The sequence below is a fragment of the Pararge aegeria genome, chromosome 17 (assembly GCF_905163445.1).
Source record: "Pararge aegeria chromosome 17, ilParAegt1.1, whole genome shotgun sequence".
NCBI lineage: Eukaryota > Metazoa > Arthropoda > Insecta > Lepidoptera > Nymphalidae > Pararge > Pararge aegeria.
Genome location: NC_053196.1, coordinates 12,937,122 through 12,962,754, shown reverse-complemented (window position 1 = coordinate 12,962,754; position 25,633 = coordinate 12,937,122). Strand labels below are relative to the sequence as shown.

The 25,633-nt window shown below is 34.5% G+C and overlaps 1 protein-coding gene across 4 annotated transcripts; it reads right to left on the bottom strand.

The window, feature by feature from the left end:
• Positions 1–608: 608 nt before the first annotated feature.
• On the bottom strand, positions 609–25,633 carry LOC120630893 (ATPase family AAA domain-containing protein 2-like). Of its 4 annotated transcripts, none has more exons than XM_039900231.1 (28): positions 25,532–25,633; positions 23,426–23,504; positions 22,779–22,863; positions 20,115–20,242; positions 19,194–19,372; positions 18,793–18,879; positions 18,491–18,684; positions 17,152–17,222; positions 16,539–16,664; positions 16,350–16,430; positions 15,649–15,742; positions 15,281–15,377; positions 14,685–14,963; positions 14,095–14,231; positions 13,307–13,518; positions 12,294–12,400; positions 11,290–11,468; positions 10,395–10,566; positions 9,792–9,980; positions 9,481–9,637; positions 8,905–9,071; positions 8,374–8,522; positions 7,513–7,530; positions 6,000–6,184; positions 5,669–5,832; positions 4,935–5,128; positions 4,293–4,372; positions 609–3,672 (listed from the first exon to the last, which is right to left on the bottom strand). In XM_039900231.1, exons 3-28 carry the CDS (start codon positions 22,832–22,834, stop codon positions 3,461–3,463), a joined length of 3,714 nt encoding a protein of 1,237 aa, XP_039756165.1. In that variant the 5' UTR covers positions 22,835–22,863; positions 23,426–23,504; positions 25,532–25,633; the 3' UTR covers positions 609–3,460. The 4 variants fall into 4 exon arrangements, with proteins under 4 accessions (XP_039756165.1, XP_039756163.1, XP_039756166.1 ...); XM_039900229.1 differs by having other exon boundaries at positions 19,194–19,363; positions 25,169–25,619; XM_039900232.1 differs by having other exon boundaries at positions 25,537–25,619.

Sequence of the window (25,633 nt, the reverse complement as noted above, 5' to 3'; positions counted from 1 at the left end):
TTTATTATGATAATATCTGGCCAGCTTAAATGATATTGGTGCAAATTCGATTATACAACAAAAACAAACTAAATTCAATTGAGAGAACCAAAGTTTAACAGCCTTGAGATGGTGTTAAAAAAACCCTTTAAAGTTACTAGTGGCGAGTTTAAATTTTATTTGTTTCCAATTATAATATAATTACCACTGTAACGTCAAGTCGGTCTGTTTGTAGTGACTCTACTCACTGGTTTTTGGGAGACGTGTCAAGAAACTCAGCAATTCCTCTTCACCAAAATGTTTAAATATTTTTTCGTGTTAAAGATGAAAGCTGTACCTGTACTGTTCCCAAGCAACCCAGTTATTGAGTAATTCATGAATCATACAACGTGTAAATGAAAACCGAAATATTACTTTACGTGCTTTAGAGCTTAATTTTTTACTGTCTTTGAGAATTCTCTGTAGAAACGCTAATAGTTTTTGAGTATAGCACTGCCATTGTTTTTACTGATAGAAATCAGATACGGCCTAACACATGCAAAATTGAAATCAAATTACTCCTGGCACTTTATTAGATACGCGTCGCGTAGCGTACTATGCGCGTGTCGGTCTTTTATCATCAATAGGGTTGTCATAAGTAAACATATGTGGTAAAATAAATATGCTTCTTTTGATTTAAAATTTTTACAGAGTTATATCTTATGTAATATACGTATGCAACCTTCAGCAGTATTTCATAATTCTGTTACACGTTGTATAGTAATTCAAGTACTATATAGTAATTCATGTATTATATAGTTGAAGTAATCTTGACTTTGGAACTGGAAAATAACCATGACCGATTAAGATTTTTTTTTCCCAAATCCGAACCAGGTCAATCCCGTCGTGACAACGATCCATGCAACTGGGTCGAAATATCGACGAATCCAAAAATATTATCGTGGTATGTACCACCCATTGAACTATATTTAAGAAATCTGGAACAACTAATAAGACTCTGGTTAGTTTTACCAGTGGTTTTCTGTGTAATGGATTTTAGTTCAAGTTATTTTGTTTACAATCGAATAAGCGACATTGATAAATATTTACACATTACCCTAAAAAAATACGTACTTATCACAGACCAGAGGGCAATCTATTGAGACGATTACAAAGATTTACGCCCACTACATAACCGAATAGATAAAGTTGCACTAAAACTTAACTATATTTAAGATCATGAGACTATATAATAAAAAACATACTGAGTAATAAAATAACATTGTCTCCCTTTTCTTAAACTTGAAACTATATTAAAACTAAAATGAATTTAACTAATTAAAACTAACATTTTGTACAAGCTAAATTTTATAAAAAAAAATGGGTTTTAAATGGAGATTAAGTTTTGAATACGGTACTAGTAATGGGCGTAAATATTAGTGCACTTTTTTTCTCGCAATTTGGCTGTTTAGGTAATTACGAAAAATTGTAATACTTTCCCTTATAATATGTAGAGATAAATAAGTGTTAATAATTTACAACCTTGTTACAGGGAAGATTGGTAACTTAAATTAATATTTACTTATTTATGAGAAGCAGTGGTTACCAAAGCAGTACTAAGAGTTATTAATAAGAGTTCAAGCGCTACAAGAGTTGTATAACGATTATAGCGTATAGCACGGTACATAAAGCATACATTGCATTCGTTATACAATATTTTAGCGTAACATTCGTGTGTTATATTGATCCTAGTGAGATGAATAAACAGTTAGAACTGACGTGAATTTTTGCTTGGCTAAATTCTCGTAAATCTCGCGACAGGAGTAAATCATTCGATATTTGCTTTCAAACGTTACTTATGTGTATACAAAAAGCCAGTCGCAGGATTCGTAATCACCGGTCCGTTTGGGGTTTTTGTTCATAAGATCATTCGCGGGACGCGACACCAAGCAAAGAAGAATTCCCAACAGTTCACAAGTATATATATTTCATTACTTCCTACAGGTTAGGTAAGTTAGAAAGCAATTATAGAAACTAAAAACAACTATTTCATATAATCAATAATTCTTATGAAAAAATACGCCGTGACAACCAACCCACCGCAAAATAAGCTCTGTTTACATTAAAGGTCAAATGGGGTCACAGATTACTCTGGCAACATTTAAAAAGATTAAAGTACTAGATAGATAAACAATAATCCACACATACAGTTCACACACACATAATCTTCCCTGTAACATTAAACTAACCTTAAATTAATCACGTTACAATAATTCCAGCATTATCTCCGACACAACATTAACAAGGAATGTTTTATTCCAACCAATAAACCACCAACATGAAAACCTTCCGTCAAAATTATGATTTTGTGGAGGGGGTTATTGTGTAAAGCAATCGCAATGATTGAAACTTTGATATGAAAAATATTGCTGATGATCGACCCGACTATAAATTGAATGACTTAGTGGAATTTTAATCGCTATGTAATTATTTTTAAGAGGACCATTGGATGAGCTGGCATAATCAAAACTATAAACTTTCAGAATGGGATCGAATGCCGTCCAAGTGAAATGACAGCGAAGAAGAACATATTTATTTATTTGTTAGACATTATTGTTCTAAGTATCTGATGGACACTTAGAACAATAATGTGTGGCTATATTTTGGTAGCTGTTTGCGATTGCATCACACAGTTAATCCCTCGCCTATTTAGATAATGAGAGGTCAATAGTTTTGCTTAAAAAAGAGTTTTGGACGGCTTTGCAAAGTTTAGTATTTTAGTTTATTTCAATAGATACATCGTAGTTAAAACTGACTTAGAATTATATTGATACATAAATATTTGTAGAACATGGAAAAAAAATCAGAACATACTCGCTTAAGATGCGTTCTTACTTTGAAATATTAAGATACTTGACGGTCGCGAAAAAATAACACATAAATACAACAATTAAAACAAATTACTTACTTCAAAATGTTGTATAGACTAATGGTTTAAAGTAAACCTGGGCCCATTGGGTTACTATTTGAAGTTAGCAAACCTCAGAGTTAAATTACGCCATGCTACATCAACAAAGTAGGTTGTGATTTAATGTTTTATGGAATACCAAACACTATTATTAAAATGCATAATCTTAAAAATTAAACATTTACTGTTTAACTTTAAACTGATCTCCTATATAAATTTCTTTTTCGGCGACTTGGTTGCCAAATATTCTTTTTTTACTACTTGCAAAATAACTTAGACAGACCCGGAAAGCTACTTTGTTTTATAGTATGTTGAAATTATATTAATTACATTCACGACAGTTCAGTTCTTAAAATCCTACAATGTTGATAGGTTGCAATTAATCCACACAATTTGTATGGAGTTATCGAATAAAGGCGTTTTTTTTTAAACTTTACAAAACGCCTTTGTTACTTTTGTTTCCTTCAAAATTTACACTTGGAGCATTGTTAATATGACATAAGTTTATTAACTTCGACGGAAACCCTGCTCCGTTCATTTCTTCGCGTGCAAATACCTAGTGATCACCGCATGAAGTTCGTGCGGAAGTTTAGTGCGGTCGCACTTATGCGCGTACGCACGTACGGACGACGCGAGGTGTGCGTACAGGTCTAGGAGCGCCTCGAGGCCTATGTTTCGTAAAGCTTTCGCGTTCTTATATAGAATGTTATCTAACTCAGTCTTGTTTATCAGTACTTTCTCTGCATCTGTAACAAGGTATAGTTCAGAAGTTAAAATCCACTCGTTTGACACAGCCTATTCATATCTTCTTACGTCTTCTTCGAATTCTTTGTTAGTACAATAAAACAAATAGTGCAAATAATCCAGTCTCGTAAATCTTATTGTTTGCTTAATATTGAAGACTGGTTGATACAGACTCAAATGCACTCTGGGCACTCACTCTATTCAAAGTGAAGTTATGCCGTTTTCTATACTTACACACATTTAAAAAAATAAATGGTAAGCACTAAAAATTCAAAAACATACATTTTATACTCGTGCCCTATAAAAGAATAACAGAGATATGTAAAAAAACCAAGTGGGTAGAAAACTCATTTTTCTTTGGAAATCACGACACGTCACGAAATGTGATTATGTGTGATACCATCGCTTTGTTATCCTATTTCTATAAAATAAAACGAGATAATAGGTAGACAATTGTTATCTCAGCAAATTATCCCTACTGGGTATGTTTAGATCAAACGTAGTTTTAGTTTTAAGATTACGAGTATTACTTATCATCACAGATTAGACTTTAGTTATATCCGCTAAAAAGTCGTGAAGAATTATAACTAAACTAAGCAGTTTCTAAGTGGAGTAAGCATACCTCCAGTAGAAGCCTCGTGGCCTGAATTCCTTTTCTTTGGTGATTGCTTCGTGGGCGTTCTTTCCGTCGTCTTGGCGGGACTGCAATAACAATAAATAAATAAATATACTACGTCATAGAGCCCCAAAGTAAGCGTAGCTTGTGTTATGGGTACTAAGATGACCGATGATTATTTTTATGAATAATGTACATAAATGCTTAGAATATACATATAAACACCCAGACACTGAAAAACATACATGCTCATCTCACAAACATTTTCCAGTAGTGGGAATCGAACCCACGGCCTTGGGTTCAGAAAGTAGGATCGCTGCAAACTTCGCCAATCGGCCGTCAATAATTATCAAATAAATTGACTTCCGACATAAAGAATATAAAAACAAATATACATGTAAGCTACAGCAAACAGAATATTTAACTTTACCAAAACCAAAAATATACTTGTGAACCTATGAAAGCTTCATAGGTTACATCATTAGTTTTTCATAAATAAACCCTTAACTAGATTTTAACGCGCGAACCTACATCGAAAACAATGAAAAATTAAGACGAAATAAACATATTGTCAGCTTTATAATACCATAACGGATAATTTAATTTGAGATGAAAGAATGAATGTATTGCTGCAATGTTTACAATTACCTCTCAAGCACATGGTTGATAACCGAATGTCCGGTGAGGTTCAAAAGCGAGTCCTCATTCGCCGGCCTCCGCAACGGTGCGTCATCGTCGGACCCCGACGAACTACAAGATCCGTTGTGTAAGGGAGTGGATGTTATCGGCTTATTCTCCTTCGACTCTTCATCCGTTATCGGCATACTGGAGTCTTTGAAGTTCTGAAAAAGTTTTTTTGTTTTTTTTTTTTTATTGTAATAGACTAGCGCTTGTCCACAATCTCGCCTGATGGAAAGTGAAGATGTCGCCTTAGATAGATTAGGTAGAGAAGATAAATTAGGTTGTAAGAATTAGGAAAAACAGAACTAGGAAGGGTGTTCCAAACCCCAGCCATGCCTATAAGAAAAGAAGATGCAAATCGCTTTTTGCAAGTTTTTGGGATATTAACAACATAGGGGTGAAAACCCGCCCAGGCTTGCAGTGCGATGGTAGAATGGTGAGGAGGGGATGAGATCGAATAGTTCCTGAGCACACTCTCCAAAGTATATCCCATAAAACACCGACAGACTGTAGTTTAGCCAAAAGTGGTGAATCAACTTTAATAGTTTGAAAGTTGGAATCAAGATAGTTTATACCTTCAGTTTAAAAACTGATTATCCTGGAAAATTAGAAGCCCCAGCAGAAATAACTATAACCGAATACTATAGCATATGATCGCTGACAAAACAGCGAGCATAAGCTATAAAATAATAAATTTGTACCTTCGGTGCGGTCTTCTGTCGTTTGACTACGAGTCCTTTAGACCATGCGTTAATTCTTCTACGTTTGCGCTTCGCCGAATGAGTTTCACTCTTTTCGCCATTATGAGGGGTTTGCACTGTCTTGCTGTCGTTCTGTTCTGCTGTGGTAGAGTTGAAACTTTGCGCTGAAAGATACAGACCAGTTACGATATGTATACATTCTTTATTGCACAAAATATATAAAGAAACAACAGATAAAATTAAACAACTAGCTTAGGTGTGCAAAAACGGTCTTATCGATAACTAAAGCGATTTCTCCCAGACGTAATGATCTAGAAACTAAGTAACTCACGTAAGTTGGAAGCAGTATAGATAAAGTCTGGTAGATCATTATCCGCAGCGCCTTCCTCGACGCGTCGCCTGGCTATTTCTTGGCAGTCCAGCTCAAAATCGCTATCCATTTCCACGTCGATAAGCGCATGCGCGTGATCCCGTAACGCGCATGCTTCGTGACGTATCTGCTTGTCCGACGAAGTTCTATAAACGACATAGAGTTTAATACAAATCATATTTATAAATTATGTAGATAGTAATACCAGAGAACGAAAAAAACATAGAAGTCGCTGTTTCTAACAAATTGAAAAACATTGAAACACACCATGAATTGAATCGCAAAAATACCTGATTCGTTCTACTGTATGTCATGCAGCACGGGACCAGCCGTGATTGGCCGGCAGTTAATCTGTCAGCATTATTTCTAGCGAACTAAATGCATGCGGTGCACACTTCATAAGCCACTCCCACCGAGGCTATGTTTTCGTTAGGGACTATTTTTGAGCAGTAGTAAAGCTTCTATGTTTTTTCCCTGACTAATACCAAAAAACCAACGTATACAATGCATTGCGACGGGACTCTTCTTGATTTCTAGCTGTCTCTAGCTTTAGCCAATTCTTAGCTCTCGGCTGGAAATCAGCAGCGTTTCGCGTATGCATACTATTATACATGCATCATTCATGCTGTTTACTTGTGTAGTGTTGATATGCAAACATAGCGTTCTGTATAACCCAATATGTTTTTTTTTCCATTAAATAGAGCAACAATTCGTAGGGCCTGAAAGGAAAACTCCCAGCAAAATGTCGCCCTGTGTCCATCAACCTGAGGTGTTGAGGAGGTGGTTAAACCTCATGTGACTCTAATTAAAACGGCAACCACGCCACTTAGCCACTCGAACATGGCAATGCTACTTGGCGGCAGTACCTCACCGGATCAACCTGGTCACATCTAAGTTTATAAGACCACAACTAAAATATTTAATTAAGTTTTTTTTTGTACTTTAAATATATAAAATTATTCTTTCTATGTCGCATTTGTTCTTTTATACCAATTGGCGAAAGCCGTTTCCAAATAATATATGAGAACTAAAAAAGAATCAACGGTAAGATAATCGTTACAATTACAAACTAAAACAAAATGCAAAATCAACAAAATTAATATCGAATAACATAAAATAATTATTTTTGGTGTCTATTAAAATCATGCTACATGTATAATATACTTCTAAAGTGAGGCCAACAAAACGAGCTAAAAAAATCGACGTAAAAGATAATACATGTAAAAGAAAAGTACGGTTAGTATCTCTTTTCTTTCACACGCAATATCGTCATTGATTTCTGTATTACGTCTCGCTTACCCAACTTCAAGTACATAAAATAGTTTCTATTATGTATTATGAGACAAGCAAATGAATCTAAAGTAATATGATATGCACAAAAGGTTAGAGGATGTTATTAAGTACATAATATATTACTGTTTACATTATTTAAATAATATAATACTATTAATAAGTTATTGTTGTTAGCCCATACCTAGACATCGCTCTAGCCCTTTGTATGGCACCAGGAAATATGAAAAAAATATGACACAATTAATTGATGACGATGAAATGTGATGAAGAATGATGGAGAAGACATGCATACCAATTTTAATTTTCATCTGTATTTAAGCTATCTGTGCCAGAACGCTATAACGACAGGTTTCGGTATAGTTAAATATTGTTAAATTACGTGTTGGTGAAAATAAAAACTCCTTCCAATGAAAAGAAATTATAATTAATATTGTTTCTTTTTCAATGCTCGAACTAACCATACCAATCTTAAAAATTAAGGTTAAATTCATCTTATCAAACAATCGACCCATCACCAGCCAGCCTCACATCTCTTTCATTGCGCAGTTTTCGTTTGATTGACATTTGTCTATTAGATGACTCACATAGTTTTAGCAATAATATCGTTGTGTTAATTAAAAAAAACAGTAGTGATGTTTTTAATGCTGACACATAAAACAAAGGTCGTTTTATAACAGAAGAGTGAATGAGCTGTTAATAGTCTTTGTACTCGAAAACGACCCTACAATTATTGCGATATGCAGATATTTACTAAACGCATTTAAAACGCACATACTTTCATATGAGTTTAGTTAAAAAAATATTTTGACTTAACAAAGAGATACTCCAATTTCATTTATTTGTTTAGATGTTGATTCTGAGTAGAAAATTTTAATTTATGTTTTATAAATTAAAAAATATCTTGTTCTAATTATTTATAGTTGTGTTATGTACGTATGTCATATATATAAATTATGTCTTATATTCTAAAAACTTCTTTTCAACCGCAGCTATTAAAATTTGGGAGTTAATATACATTGAGCTTAACAAACATCATTCATACCTATCAGGATTATACTCAAGAGCGTTAGCGCAAATAAGGTCCACGTCATCTAAGAACTCTTTGGCGCAGTTGTATTGGTGCAGGTCCACTTTGGTCATCATCGTCTCCAAGTCCATAGGCTGCTTTACTATGTCTAAATAATCTGTTACCTATAACAATACTATGAATTAAATTTCTACAATATTAATCCATTTTCAAGACTTGCAACAGCAATACATGCCGAAAAACTAAAAATGAACAGGAAGACAAAAAAAAGAATTAAAATCACAAAATAAATCTATTAAAGTTGTGAGCACGTCTACTCTCTCCCCACCGCTCTTTTAAAGTGCGAGATCGAACACAAGCGGTCAATCCACCCAGTCAACGCTCACACAAGCAAACCACTTATTTACAGGTAAATGATTTTCATTCAGAAGTTCCAAAAATACTGTAATGAATGAAGTATCAAACCTACATGGATGTCTAAACGCGATTGGCAAGTGTAAAAAAGTTAAAAAATATATTTATACAAAATAAACATTTAATTTTTACCTCTTCCAAATCCACAGGCTTAGTAAACTTGTAAAAACGACGATTCGATGCTAACTTCCTACAGATGTCGCGAAGAAAAATCCTAAGCTCGCGGAGTTTGTAATCTTCCTTTCTCTTTCTTCGGGCTATCTCTGCTTCACTCTCACGAGGTGGAGGAGGGGGCGGGGCTAGGACAAATACTTGTTTTATATACAATTATACTCGATTTTGTATGCGTTATTCGTTCTCATTTAGTACAAATCCCTTGGGAACCGTTTGTTTTCCTAGGATAACAGATCTCTGCCGAAACGATTCTAATGATAACCGTTTCGAGGTGCTGTTTTATCAAATCTTCGTTTGCGAAACCTCCTCAACCGGTTTTTACTTACTATCCGATCAGTACTAGACAGTACAACTATGTCATAAGCGTGTAACTAACCAATGCCAAAGCGGCTCAGCTTATGTGATTCAAGCAATGCGATCTTTCAGGTTGTGAGTCAGCAACTCATGAGATTAACATTCAATATATTTATCAGAAGTGGGATCAGATATGCAAGATAAAACAAATTTTAACCAAGGTTGTTACATTACGCTCACCTCTAGGCAGTGGAGGCGGAGGCTGATTGTTTTCGATTACAGGTGCCTCCAAAGGTGATTCAGTGATGAGCGGCTTCAAGAAGTTGATCACTTCAGATGAGGTAGGTTCCCGCACCCTATATACGCAGTCTTTGTAAGCTGGGAACAGTTCCTGAAGCTAAAACCATTGAGAGTTTATACCATTAATACAACATTTTACTATATAAACTTAATTGACTTTATTAAGCTTATAGAGTGCAATACCCAAATTTTAGTCTGTACTACAAACAGTAGTTCTGCTTGTAAAACTTGCATCTATCACAATACTTTACCTGTGGTGGTAATATAGCATGCGCAGGCGCAGTGGCAATAAGCAAGGTGTTTTCTCCCGCCGCGCGCGTTCTCCAAAGTTGCAACAAAAGCGCAGCACCCGCGCCACAACTCAAGCTGCGCCATACATCCATTATATCACGGATGAAAAGGATACAACCGCGATCAGCGCGACGGCATTCGGAGAACAACTGAAATTGTTCATGTATGTTTAGTTTTTATTAATGATTAAAAACTTAGATGCTGCCGTGCAGATTTCTGTCCAACGGGAAGATGTGGGTTGGCAGATTTACATTACAATTATTACAGAATATCTAACTCCATTTTGTATAGAAAATCAGCATGTTAATATTGGTTTTTAAAGATACAATCAAAGAGAAAATATTTAGAACTTTTTTTTAACTGTGGTTTAACGAAATATTAGAACATTTTTAAGAAAATAAATATTCTTTATTTGAAAATCCTATGCTTGGGAAACATGATTTTTCTCTCACTGTGCGTCGCCACGCAAACAGCTGGAACCACCGTTTGGAAGTTCAACAAAAAGACATTAATTAATTTTATCAAAATAATTAGTTTCAAGATAAAGAAAGAGTATTTCTCACCGATATCAACGCTTGCTCCTGAGTGAACGCAAGTGCGGAATGCAGTGCGGTGACGCTTAGTTCGCGTACCGCACAGCGCTCTAGCTGTGCCAATAAAGCGGGTGCCAAATGAGTTTCCGCACAATCTCCCACTATCAGCAAAACGTTGGATGAGGCAGGTGTATCTGTGTATCTGAATAAAAAAAAATAGGTATGTTAAAAAAGCTTGGTTATAAATAATTGTTTTAACTAGATAGCCTATTAGTTTAGTTAGAGTGTGGCACTGTAAGATGGTGATAATAAAAACAAAAATCAAGTTTGTTGTGAGCTTCTTCCTTGTTTGTGACCTAGACCTTGACCTTGTGGTTTGAATTTTGACTTAACCAAATATGGAGATAATGATTTTTTTCATTTATCTATATATTTTTATAATATGGTCTGACGTATGACAACCTTTGGCGAAAGGTTTCCTTAGTCAGATCGCAGGAAATTCTGAAGATAGGGTTGGTACGACAATTTAATTTAGGCCCACTTAGTACATATTTAAAATAAGTTCTTATTATATGCCAAAACCAAATCGCTAAAATATTTTATTTACCTAATGATATTTGATTAATGTACGTAGTTTTATTTTTATTCGAAGTGCGATTAGTATTTGTTTTCAATATATAAAAGTCAAAATTCTAGCGATCCGAGTTTTTTTTTTCCTTTTGAGAGCTGCGGATGCGTGCGCTGCGTAAACGGTTTAAGTTTCGATAAAACGATATATGACAAAATTGTTTTGCCTTTAAAAGTTCTAAAAAAAAGTCCGCAACGACATATATCTATATTTTAAGGTTGGCTCACTGTTACTTTTGCGTTGACTTATACGTTGTGTTTATAATAGATTGGGAGTTCCCTAAAAACACTATCTTACCTTCCGCGTCCCTGTACAGGCAAGGGCTCCTTTATCATAGAGGCAATGGATCGTAGCTGCGTCTGCAGGAGCGGTATAGTGTAATGCGGTAATCGGTGTGCGGCCGCCGGACTACTTCTAGCTCCGGCTGCTACTAAACCGCACATCGCTGCTTCAAGGTCACCTTCCGTTACTTCCACCTACAAAAATACGATACAGTTAAATCTGAGTACAGCATAACCGGATTCGATTTCAGAACGATGCGAACATTTCTACGGTCAACATTGACAACTTTGCGTTTCTATTTCTAAATTTTTCGGAATTTATAGTTGCCTAAGGGATGATTTTTCAGTCATCAGAATGCGTAAAAGACAAATCATTCAGTTTCAGACATTTTCGGTTATTTTTACAGCATAACCGGATTCGATTTCAGAACGATGCGAACATTACTACCGTCAACTGAGACGACCGTGCGTTTCTATTTCAAAATTTTTCGGAATTCATAGTTGCCCAAGGGATGATTTTTCAGCCATCAGAATGTATAAAGAACTATTATTTTAGATTCATACATTTTTGTGGATAAAAATGTGTTTTTATTAACCAACTTCAAAATTCAAATTCATAGTTTAAAAAGGATGAAAATATTAAACCGAGTACACAGAATACATAAGTTTTTAATGTATGTTCGTTTAAATAAAATTTGTATGGAAAAAAATAACAGTATTAGAAGTTTTTAACAACTTCAAGAAATTCAAATTCATAGTATAAAAAGGTTGAAAATATTAATCCGAGTACAAGGAATACATATGTTTTAATGTATGTTCGTTTAAATAGAAAATGAAAATTTGTATGCATTAAATAAACAGTATTAGAGGTTTTTAACCAACTTCTAGAAATTCAAATAAATAATTGAAAAAGGATGAAAATATTATTCCAAGTATTAGAGGCGAATTACGTTGACGAAATCCCGCTAATGCAAAAAGCTCGACTTAACCTCGTCAAATGTCGAAAGTTTATTTACTTACATTTTTTGGAACAATGACCAATGCATATTCACTGTCGTATACTTGTGGGTAGACTCTTCTTAGCGCTTTTAATACTGCTTCAGAACATAATGCTTTCAAATCGGAACCTGTAACGTGAATGAAACTTTTAAGTTAGGGTTTTACTCGTCGTATAACAATGACTCAATAAATGCTCATTGACAAAACAAAATAAACAAAAAAAAATATGGTGTATTGGAAGAATCCAAAACGGATTGTCAGCGGCGCGCTGCTACTTTAGTTTCTATTCAATCAATTCCGGTTTTTATATGCAGCAGAAGAAATATTCGAATACGAAATACAACTCCCAGTTATTAGTAAACGTAGTATTAAATTCAAAGGCCTATCACAGGCACTTATGAAGCGTTCATACATATTTGTTTACATAATTGTAACGGGATGGTGATAACTTCGTTCGCCAACTTAAATCCAAAGCTACGAGGGTTCCAAACGCGCCCTGGTCCAAGAAGAGCCCACAACAAACTTAGCTGGGTAAATTTATTTTTTTGTTATCACCATCTTCCAGTAAATTTAAATTAAGCTATGAAGCTAGAGCAATTCACACCCAAGCTTTTTTATCGTTTAAATAATCCTTAATATTATAATAGGATTTTTCTGTAAGCTTACGTTTTATATTAACTTTGAACTTATTGAGAGACATCTCAAAGATTTCATTTGGTAATTTGTTATAAATAATATTATGTTGGAACAGTTATTGCAGTCAAGATCTTACTAAATTTGGGCCACCAATTTAGGGTTCCGTACGTCGCTGTCCGTGTCTGTTTTATGTCATGGCACCAGGCTTTATGTCATGAACTTGAAGTGAGTCACATCATATATGTATTTCTGTTGCCGCTACAAAAACAAATACTAAAAGACAGAATAATTAAAATTAAAATTGTGCCGTACGCAACCCTTTGCGCATGAGTCCCACTCGCACTTAGCCGGTTTTTTTTTAAATAAACGTTCCTCGTCATTCTTCCCTTCTTACTAACCTCCATATCCGTTGGTGATGTCAGCTATGTGATCCAACGTGTTGTCACTCAACCTGGGTTGCCAGTGCTTTGTGTATATGTCTAGAATGTCACGTCTAGCGCTCGAGTGAGGTGGGGGGAAGTGGAGTTCTCTATCGAACCGCCCAGCGCGTCTTAGTGCAGGGTCAACTGCATCTAACCGGTTAGTTGCACCTATCACTATGACTTCCCCTCTGAAATAAAAAGAGTAGGATAGAATATCTTAATTTGCAAAATACATGTTTAAAAGCTAATACAAGATTTGTTTTAAAGTTAGTGTATTGCCATAGATGGCGTGCAAAATCTAAACATAATGCAAAGAAATAATAATTCAATATTAAGGTAAAAAATCAATAATGACAAAAAATAGGTTAAATATAGTCTTCTAATTTGTTGTAAGAGGCACAAATTACCAAGAGATCATGATGAGAATAAAGATTATAACGATCTTAGTTTTTACACTTAATCTACTAATAACTTTGACGAACCCTGGCGTAACGTCCGAGCGAGCATCTAGTACCCATGTCGGAAATCTATTTCAAAACCTTTTTTAAATAGTTTAAGTTAGTTTTTGAAATTATTTTCACTACGTAGTGATGTAAACTATCAATTGAAAATGCAAAAAATACTTGATGCATATATAACTCTTTTTTTAATAATTTTAATAATTTTCGCAATTACATACATATCTATGTCAACTATCGAAAAAAATATGAAAAAAAAACGTGCACCAATATCGGGGCCAATCAACTGTAAGTAAACTTACAAACCTGTCACAAACGCCGTCCATTTCAGCCAATAGCGTGCCTACAACACTGGTGTGAACTTGCTCCTGTCTCACACTACGCACTGGCGCCAAAGCATCTATTTCATCGAAGAATATGATTGACGGCTTCATTTTGTTCGCCTAAAACACTCGCTGAATTAAAATGTATGATTCGGTTTTAATACTGATATACAGATAACTTATGTTTAAAACAAAAAAAAAATATTTACTTTATGTGCCAAAATAACTACACATCTATCGTCGCATATCAAGGGACTAAATATGACTTGTACTTTAACACTATAACAGAAAATTTTATTTAAATAAATAAATTAAACTAAGAGATTTGAATATGTCAGGTTATTATCACATACAGGATGTAGTATTTAATGACAAAATGAGCACTTATAGACCAATTCCAATTTCGTAACAGTATCACAAAGTTAGGAGAGCGATATAACCATACCAAATGTTTCAAAGCTTTTTTAGAGTCAATCAACACTTCCCTAATAATTTATAAATGGAGTAGTTCGTTTGTTTATTTTATCTCGCAGCTTACATATGTCGGACACCACCGAATTATTTTGTACTAACCTGTTGAAAAAGCAATTTTAAATGCCTCTCGCTTTCACCAACCCATTTCTTCAAGCAATCTGCTCCTTTCCTCATGAAGAACGCTACCTTCCTGCCCCCAACCAGACTACATTCATTTGCCAAAGCTCTTGCCAATAAAGTCTTTCCAGTGCCCGGTGGCCCATGGAATAGAACACCTTTGGCCGGTCGTGTTTTAAACTTGTCGAAGAGTTCTGGATACATTAGGGGGAATAGAACCATCTCTCGAAGACATTTTATGTGTTCCTCTAGACCTCCCACCTGTAGAGTAGAAAGAACAACTTCAAGAGTAGTTCATCGTCATCATACTTACTTAAAACTTGGATCTTGTTATCTTTATAATTTAATATATTTTCATTTAAATTGTATGATTGAAAATACGAGTAGCTCTAAATCACAATTAGAGCGGAAAAAAAAAAAATTTGCTACGGAATAAAAATTCCAACCTGTCAAATAGAACAGATAGCCTGGGAAACACCCAGAAAGTAATAATGGTGGAATAATTTAATATGGTGGATATTACATAAAAATCTTTTTTGTTTCTTAAGTTTTTATAAGTTAAGGAGAATAGAGCTTACAGACGAGAACCGGACGCTCCCATCGACTTCTATTGGTTGTATATCACGCAGAGCTCTATCAGTTTTCTTGTCCTCATTCATGGATTTTGATTTTTGCCTTTATACAAAAAAATTAAGTAAAACATAGAATTAATGAAGTAAGAAGTAACTTTCAACAAGTAATACCATTGAGAAGGTAAACTATGCTTAATTAATGTACACCAATAAAAATTTCAAGGTCATGTTTCAAGGAATGTGTTTCCCTGGGTAAACACATACTGAAAATAATGGTAAGGAATTTTCCTAAATGCAAATCCTTTCGAGAGTTAAACTAAGCTTAACTAAGCAATTTATTTTATAAGTAAGATAAGAGATTATATAGCTCTTACCGGCCCTTAGTTTTGTTTTTCATAGACACGTTGAGATCTTCTTCGGTGTCTGAACCAGTTGTGCTACTACTACTGCAACTTGATGGAGATTGTGCTGAAAATATACCACAAAATATAATAATAAAGCTTAAGAGTTTGTATTTATATTTGAAAGCCCTTCTATCTTGTAGGATATGAAAAATCCTTTTTGTATCCAATTTTCAAGAAAGGCTATATAACTCTCATCCTTAAGGGGGTGAAAGAGGGGATGAAAATTTCTCACAATATGAAAAACTGGTATTTAGCTTGACAAGCAAGATATATAAAAATTTTACCCCTTGTATACAAATTTTTAAGAAAGGCTATATAACTCTCATCAATAAGGGGGTGAAAGAGGGAATTAAATTTTCTAAAATATGAAAAAGTGGTATTTAGGTTGACAAGTAAGATATATAAAATCGCAACGCAGTGGTTCGTCGAATATAAATTTGTGTTCGACTTTGCTTAGCAGAAACTGTACGCATACGAAGTATATTTTTATTCACTATAGATACAAGTTAGCATTTGACTGTAATCTCACTAAATATAAGTTATAGATGGAAGAATGCTTACCTAATAAGGGTATGAAATTAAACCTATACCCTTATGCGGTTTCTACTATCAATAAACTATATTTTTAACTTATTTCATATCACTGGATTAAATATTCTTCATAAACTTACATCTTATTGTTTTCCTACGTAGTAACTTTGGCTTTCTCTCTCTCAAGCTATATGGTTTCTTTCTAAGTGTGAATGTTTTTCCTGAAATATTTTCGTGGCATTAACTTTTTATACATAATCAATAAATGTGAATGAAATCATTTGTTTCCGCAGGCAGTGTGTCTTCTCTAATTATTCTATGAGTCCTACCTCTTGGCCTGGTCTCTCTGGGAGCAAGTTGCACGAATCTTGCGGGCTGAGCGGCGCGCGTTCGTTTGGAGCGTCGCGGACGCAAGCCCAGCACGCTACCCGACTCCGATGATGATGATGACGAAGCTGGCAAATAAATTACATATTATTATGATGATCATGTGTTGAAATGGCCATTGTATATTTCGTTACAATTTAAAGATAATATGTTTGATTTCCAGTACTAACTATATTGTTAGAAATACTTCTTTTAAGGGGCTTAGTTAGCCCCCTAGTTAGTTAGCTCCCATAGTTTAAAACGGTATTATTTAAACATTGTTGGCACTCAGGTTTCTGTAATATAATCCTTATTTTAAGGATGTCAAGATAAAGTATTTAAAATGTAATATTAAGAGAATACTGCTGAGCTGAAACACAACTATAGGGAAGATCCTATGACCATAATATCAACATTAGATCTGCTCTATGGTACCAAGTTTCCGGTGCCATTAATGAATACCAGCAAGCACTGGAAAAATCACTAAAATTTAAAGCAATTTTAATAAAAGCTTGCAATAAGGATTTCATCAATTAGAAATGTATCTAGATTGTATATAATTTAACTATTTCTTACCAGTATCCTGTTGGAGGTTAACTTTCTTCTTACTTCTCCTTCCTCTAGTAGATCGAACTGGTCTTTGATTACTGAAAATGACAAAAGTATTTACCTAAATGTGTGACTGAAGCAATTTTTTTTCAAAGTCTGTCTGTGTGTAGTGACTCTACCACCGATTCGGAAGGCAGATTCTACCGAGAAGAAGCCGGCAAGAAACTCAGCAGTTGCTCTTTTCCAACATTAACAATTTACAGTTTACATTTCAAAATTCATTTTTCTATCTTGTGAGAGATGATGTAATAAATGTGTTTTAACACATTCTTTAAACTTATGCATTGGTAGGTCAAAAATTACTTTAGGAATCATATTATAAAAGCGTATACTCAGTCCCACAAATGACTTCTGCACCTTTCGCAGACGATATGCAGATGTCACTAATTTATGACCATTTCTTGGTCTCTTCATATCCACTTTTTGTTTATAAAGACTAATATGTTGTCTTACAAATACTATATTGTTATATTATATTGTGAGGCTACCGTAACGATACTTATTTCTTTAAATTTTTCACGGAGGGATTCACATGATTTAACATTATTAATTTTATATATTGACCGTACAGCTCTTTTCTGCAATATGAATATAGTTTCAATATCAGCAGCTTAGCCCCCTAATAAGAACCCCTAAGACATCACACTATGAAAGTACGCAAAGTAAACAAGTCTTGCTGTTTCTACGTCAGTAATCTGTCTAATTTTCCTGACGGCGTAGGCAGCCGAGCTTAGTTTACCTGCTAGTGTATCTATATGGGTACCCCACTGAAGCTTACAATCTAAGGTCATGCCCAGAAAAACTGTGGAATCTTCCATTTTTAGTGATTCTCCATTTATTTTTATATTTTTATTAACTTTCTGTACATTTGGTAAAATATATTTTACACACTTTACTTCACAAAGTAAATTATTGACAGTAAACCAGTGCGACACATGCGACATAGCACGGCTTACATCGTCAGAGTTATCTCTACCTCTATCAGTTTTAAAAATTAGAGATGTATCATCTGCAAACAGTACAATGTCACAGGTTTCACTGACATGGTGTGGTAGATCATTTATATACACCAATATATATATATTCATCGAGTTAATCATATTTTTTTTATTTCTTCTTTACTTAATTGTTTCTATCTACACTTGGAAGAAGTTCAGTATGCAGTTGTATTAAAAAAAAGCAAAATACTTGTTAACTCTACACTACTTAAGGTGCATTTATAAATAGCAATGTTTTTTCATGTGCAGGAATTTATTTGTCTTTAGTATTTAGTTTAGGTTACAAGTAGAACTGTTGACCAACATACCTCTCACTATCTTGCACTATGTTTTTCTCTTCGTTTTTAATTTCTTTCTCCAACTTCTCCTTTGGTGTTCTCTCCTGTATTTCTTCCTGTATGTCCATTTTTTCATTTTCCTCTTTTTCTATTTTCGTTTCAACTGGTTTCTTCTCTATAACAGTTTGGTTTTTCTCATCATCTGAGTCCGATTCTGAAGCATCCTGTTTATGTGGAAAGAATATAATTCAGAAGTGGGATTTCAACCAAAAAAATGTAAATGAACTAAGTGACTTAAAAAAAAGAGTAATTAAACTGTATATGATGTTTGCCTTTTTATTTGTGAATCTGGCTGAAGTTCTTCTCAAACGCGACAGCTGAGTATCTTCATCCGTGTTGGTTGGAACGTGACTGCGGGTCTTAAATAAGAAATAGGAAAGAATAATTAGGAAATTATTGAACTTTACTCATGTGTAGATTAGTTAGTTTATATCTAAAAATATGGTTTATTCGGGTCAAGAAAATTGTGAGTACTTGTTGCCAAAATGACTTTCACTGTTTGTTTGTTGCCAAAATGATATAGTCCAGTTCACAGTAACTGTTTGTTTAAAGAGCTTCGAAAAATTCGGAAAAGAAGAAGGTGGATGGGAAGAGAAGGTGGATGGGAATGAAAAAGGAATGCTCTAGTACTATAAGTTATTTAACAATAATATTACAAACAATAATTTCTTACCAGTTTCTTGGTATCCCTGGCCTCATCGCCCGAGGAAAATTCGTCAGATGAGCTGGTCCCGGGGAAACCATACAAGTCGGGATAACCTTTAACCTTGAGCTCATTGGTGATCCAGCTCTCATTGAAGTTGTGGTGGAGAAGTTTACGCTTGCGGCAACTACGTCTTACGTCTGAAATGTCTTTAAATGAGTTTATTAAATAAATTAAACTAAAGCCAATTAATCACAGATCTCAAGACACTATTACATTATTTTTTTATAGTTATTGGTTTGTGTTTGCCTAATATTTCAGTTTTGCCTTGTTCGCACGATGTAGTTTAGGGGAAACGAACATAACGAAATCCTTTAAGAACAGCTAAAAAATCGAAGTAACTGAACTAGAATGCAATTATATATGAAGTTATCTCAAATATTTTCACTTCATATTACTTCCAATAGATGGAAAAAAGATTGCTCATGACTATGTTTGCGTTGTTTTGGCTTTATTTTAATCCCGCTGAAAATCTTTAGTTTTCGGGATGAAATGTATCCTATGTCTAAGAATCTCAAGGATGAAATGAAAGAATGCAAACTGGTTCTTAGCAAAATTTTCCCTCGATAAGTTATGCAGTCAAGCCAGTAAAAAATCTGTGGGTATTAAGTTACGTGTATGATAATTTTTGTTTAATCATTATAATATATATCCTGCAAAGCTTTGGTTACCTGAACCACAGCTTTTTCAGAATAAATATTATAATGTGTTTATCTCCAAGATGCGAGCTACATGTGTGCAAAATTTCATCAAGATTAGTTCAATGGTTAACCCGACCCTAGGCAACAAACAAACAAACACTTTCGCATTTACAATTGGTTATTAACTTCCATATAGTAACATGGAACCAGTTCTCAAAATGAAGTGATGAAAAAAAGAAATACAACTTACTTTGTTGTATTGGTTTATCCTCGGCAACATCCATAAAATTCTTCCTAGGGCCGCGGTTACGACGGATCTTCATGCTCCTATTAGTCGAATCATTGTCGTCGGCGAAGAAAACTCTTACTTGGCGAGACCTGAAAATCGTTACTTTTATTTATTACAAGCTCTTCTTTCATCATCATCATCATCTCAACCAATTGACGTCCACTGCTGGACATAGGTCTTTTGTAAGGAGTTCCACAATGCACGGTCCTGGGCCGCTTGCCTCCAACGGCTCCCAGCTACTCGCCTGATGTCATCTGTCCACCTCGTTTGGGGCCGACCTACGCTGCGTTTACCGGTGCGGAGTCGCCATTCCAGCACCTTAAGACCCCAACGTCCATCGGTTCTCCGAGCTATGTGCCCCCAGTGTGTATGTGTCGAACAGTGCGTGTTGCCAGCTCTTCTTTGAAAGCACACAATAAAGCAGGGTTCATAAACCAGTCTGCTGCTGAGTTATGCAAACCTCAGGGTTTTGTATATGCGCAAATATAAATGAACTACAATATACAAAGGTATTTTAATATACCTTTGTGCCATAAAGGGTACCTATGTGAAAAGATTTTGGTGAAAACTAAATTGCATTGTGCATGTTTCTTTTACATAAATATAATCTGTCCTTTCTTTGAGCTAGCTCCCCTTAGGTAAGGTACTGGAAAAGCTACCCTGTACACAGTGGCGTGCATAGAGGGTATGCACAGGGTATTATTATTATTATATATTCTATAATTTATAGATTTTCATTTTTTTTTAAATTCTTAACAATGCTTACAAAAATAAAAAACACTATTAAAAATTTATAAGAAAAAAAAACACCATCCGCTTGCGGGGCTTTTTATTTGTAAACAACATTAAGAATTAAACAAAAAAAGAAAAAACTTAAAAATATAAGTAGAATACAAAAGGCGGCCTTATCGCTTAGTAGCAATCTCGGCCAGGCAACCTTAGAATTAGGGAAAAAAAAGAGCTGAAGTAGCTGGAGGTGGTACAAAATATAAAATAATCTCTAGTACGAGTTATAAAAAACTTAAGGATAAGCATTGTAAGAGTTATAAAAAGCCTTCCCTTAAGTATTTATAAGTCTAACAGGAGATTTTCTTCTTTTAATATCATCTGCATACCCTGTGCAAGTGCGTACCTTCAATGCAACTGGCTGTAGTGGTAACAGAGTATTGGTAGACTCATACGTGGTAAACAGACGACTGTGGATTTAGGAACTCTTTACAGAAGACATAAGTACAGCAATGGACGGCTATCGGTTGATATTATTATAATGATGATGATGAAATATATCGAGCGGGTGGGTCACCTCACATGCAGCAATTACCACAGCCCATGAACGTTCACAGAACCAGGAGAACTGCCAATGCGTTGCCGGCTTTGGTGTCGTTTATATATCCGCCCCTTGTATCCTTAAATAGCCCCATATTTAAATAAAGCAAATTGGAACCGCAAACGGAAGTTATTCAAAAATTTACATGTAGGTACATAGAAATAATAGGTGGTAGAATAGATGGTCAAGGATTACCAGTCATCCAGGTGGTAGGGACGAATGGTATGATTAAAGAACAATGAGTGAGGTAAATAACTCTTCAGAATACTCAGTGGCGTGCACAGGAATTTGGTCCAAGGTAAGCATAAAGAAGTAAAATGACATCAAATGGCTCAAAACCTGTTATTAGTTTTAAGTCAATCAATCTGTTAACTAGTTAGTATCTACAACTGTTGGTTTTCCAATTAAAGAAAAAATAAAAATAAAATAAAATAAAATCCTCCCCTGTTGCCAGTTATATGAAAATGAAAATATTTGGATAAGCAGCGCTTTTGTGTATGTATGAAGTGCAAACAGCTTGGGTGTGAATTATTGCTCTAACCAGGTTGCTCTTCTAATAATTTTAATTGACAATGTGAGATAATAATTTTAATTGACAATGTGAGATAACAAAGATGGTGATAACAAAAAACGTCCAGCTAAGTTTGTTGTGTTCTTCTTAGACCTGGAACCTTCGTTGCTTTAGTTTTAAGTTTACGTATATCGCCATCTCACTACCGTGTAATTCTCATGTACGCATCAAAAGTGCCTTCTACTTGAATAAAGATATTTTTGACTTTGACTTTTCTACCGCGCACATCCAAATTGTGGAACAGTCTTCCGTCTGATGTGTTTCCACCCAAAATACAATCAAGGATTATTCAAGGGGCAGATAAACAAACTCCTTAAAAGCGGGCAACAACACATCGTTTAGATGCTATTTATATTAAAAGAAGAAGACCTAGCAAACCTCTCTACAGAAGATATTGTTAGGATCACAAAACAGACTGGTAGGTTTCAGCGGGGGATTCTGCCAGGATACCAGTAAAAACCTGTGTCACAAACATGGGAAATAGGGTGGAATGGTCCTTACATATGACAGACATCCCGTCTGGCAATGGCAGGCGTCCCCGCATTAAATATATACACAAAATATCATATTGTTATTCTGACTATTCATCATAAGTATTGTGAAAAATTTACTTATAGTGTAAATTTGACTGTCTAACTTTTTAAAATTGCATTCATACACTAGACAAAGACAGCATTCATAGCTTAATATATAATGTTATTTTTAAACTGTAAAATATAATTCATACCTTCTTGAATACTTTTCAGGTTCTGTGTCACTCTCGGGAAACATTATGCGAGGCATTTTGATTGCTCGAAGTCTGCTGCGGCTATCTTTAATTTTAACACAAGGAACATTATTTACATAATAAAAAGTTGCATGTTATAAATTGTCATATAGTGTATCACACTTTTGGTCTCAAGAAAGGACATGTTCCTACCATAAAGATAATCCCCATATCACCATCATGAAGATAACGACTACAATAATAACAATACTTTTAATGTCAGCCTTAAGCATATGAGCCCCTATTGCTGGTACTGTTCATAATAATGAGCTCCCTGATACAATTTTTTGTTTTTTATTATAAGGGTAATTTAGTTTATTTTATCACATAAACTAATAGTTTCAGCAACATAGTAACAATAGATAACATTAACCACAAAATGTATAGAAATCAACTACCTAACAAAAATTCATCATATTATTTGACCATAATCATTTTCGTAAAAGTGCCAATTTTGATGTTAACAATGTCTAACACTTGCTGTTGAAGTTTTTGCACTGACAAGATAAAAAAAGTTATGATGAATACCTTCACATTAGCTAGTCAAAACACAATGAACCTATGTAATGATGATGTTCACAATAGAATAATAGTAAATATTAAGTTACATTTAGTTGGCCAGCGTTGAATTTTTCTTGTAACTTTGTATTGGCTGCTTCGTAATTCTCTCTGGGACCAATTTGATGCCTAAAAACCAAAAATATGTTAATATAGGACTATTAATTCATGTTGATTGTATTATACATAGACCTAATAAACCTGATAACCTAAGCCTAAAAGCACAGGCACTTATATATTAAGGTGTATGTGTGTGTATACAGCCAGATTTACACAAAAAAAGGTTTGTAACCACTGAAAAGTCATTACAACCGTTTAATAAAAAAAAAATATACACATTAAACATAAATATTGTGAAAAATCCATTAAGTTTGTTTTGTTACTGTTTAGCATTTTAATTCATTAATAACCACTATACACTATTACTGGCTTAAACTCTATAGTTAGTGCAATTAAGGACAACAAAAAATACTACTGGTGAACTGTACTGGACAGAACTGCATAAATGCACATCTTTTTTCTATCTTTGCCAAAAATTTTGTGGTACAATATAGTCCAAATTCCTTTTGGCAAGTATGGACGAGTCAAAAAGGAGGAAGACATATGAATTCAAAGACTCAAGATCAGGATTAATACTCCTTGTTCATCTTATAAATGGAGTAACCATTGGTATTAGAAGTATAAATATTGAAATTGTATGATGCCAAAATGATCATGAAATGCATGAGAGCCTGAAGCCTGGGGCAATCTTGTTTTGCAGACCATTGCAAGATGTTATTGTGACAAAAATTAGTCACACAGAGACTCAATACTTGCTACTCGCTACTCACTGTGTGCTTTGTGCTATTATATTGTTATCATCACTAGTCCACCATCCCATGAATCTTCTACTGAGCCTGACACAGGAACTTGTCTAATTGAAGGGTGGGATTAATAGCTTATCTATCTAATCTAGATCTTTCACATGATAGTTACCCGAACCAACAGCTTATTAAGCTCTTCACAGCTCAAGTTCAAGTTGCTGTCTCTAAGAAATTACATACATACAGAAGTTACTAACAGTAAGTAGATTCACATTTATGAATAACAAAACACAACAAATTATAAATAGTATACAGTTAAAAATCTATTAAACGTATTGCATTGCTATTCTCAATAATACTTACAAGCATGTTTAATAATCTCTGATACAAGCGATCATATCATTTAATTTCTCCACAATACCATAAACTTTGTAATTGTGTTATTTTTGTGCACGGTGCGTATTTTGCAATCAGCATTTGTGATTACTTCAGAATTTACAACATAGCAAGTGCAACTGATAACCATTGAAAATTTAACATTGTATGCTATCCTTAGTAAATCTATCATATCTCCTATAACTCAAAATGGACTTCATATATTGTAATGTATATTAAATAGGAATAATATAATCAAAGGTAGGTAAAGATAGACACTAATATAGTAATAATTGTTTAAAAAACTATAATTCCAAGTAAAAATCAATGATGACATCAAAGACAATGTCATAAGGCATTAGCTTCGACTATCTTAAACTAAGGACTATTTTCATGACTCAGCAAGTTTACTATTAACTGTACTGTAGATATTGTAGTAATTAACTTTGTAGTTACTCTTAAATTGTGATGCAAAGCTTATCAAGCGCATGCAAGTACATGCATACTCGAAAGGACCTAAGGAAAATGGGACAGGAAGTTGGCATCCAGGCACATTCCACTCAAAGCTTAGGTACGTTTCCGAAAATAAGAAGAATATCACTGAGAATAGTTCACCTTCTCATCAGAGACGCTGCCAATGTCGTTTATCGAATAATTTCCTTCGTCAACCTCCCCGTTTTCTCCATTGCTGCGACGGGTTTTCACCATTGCAATGTTCGATACTTATGTCGTAAGATTACATTCAAGCCCACAAAACGATTATGTAACAGCTCGGAAACTTTATATACAGCTCAAAAACTAAATATTAACCACTTTTAATGCTCGAAATAGACTCTAACACGACAAAGGACAAGCGTTATCGTCCCCACATGTCGTTTTTGTACGCCATGTTAAACGGACGTTCACAATATCCTATGCTCGTAATGAATTAAGACATAACAAGTTCACACTTCAAATTAACATTCGGACATCTCTTACCTCACCTAAAATATAATTTCCATTAAACACAAACTACTTAATTCGTAACCCATCCATTGAAGGCGATTTCGAGACGAATTCACGTTTGCTTGAGATGTTTTT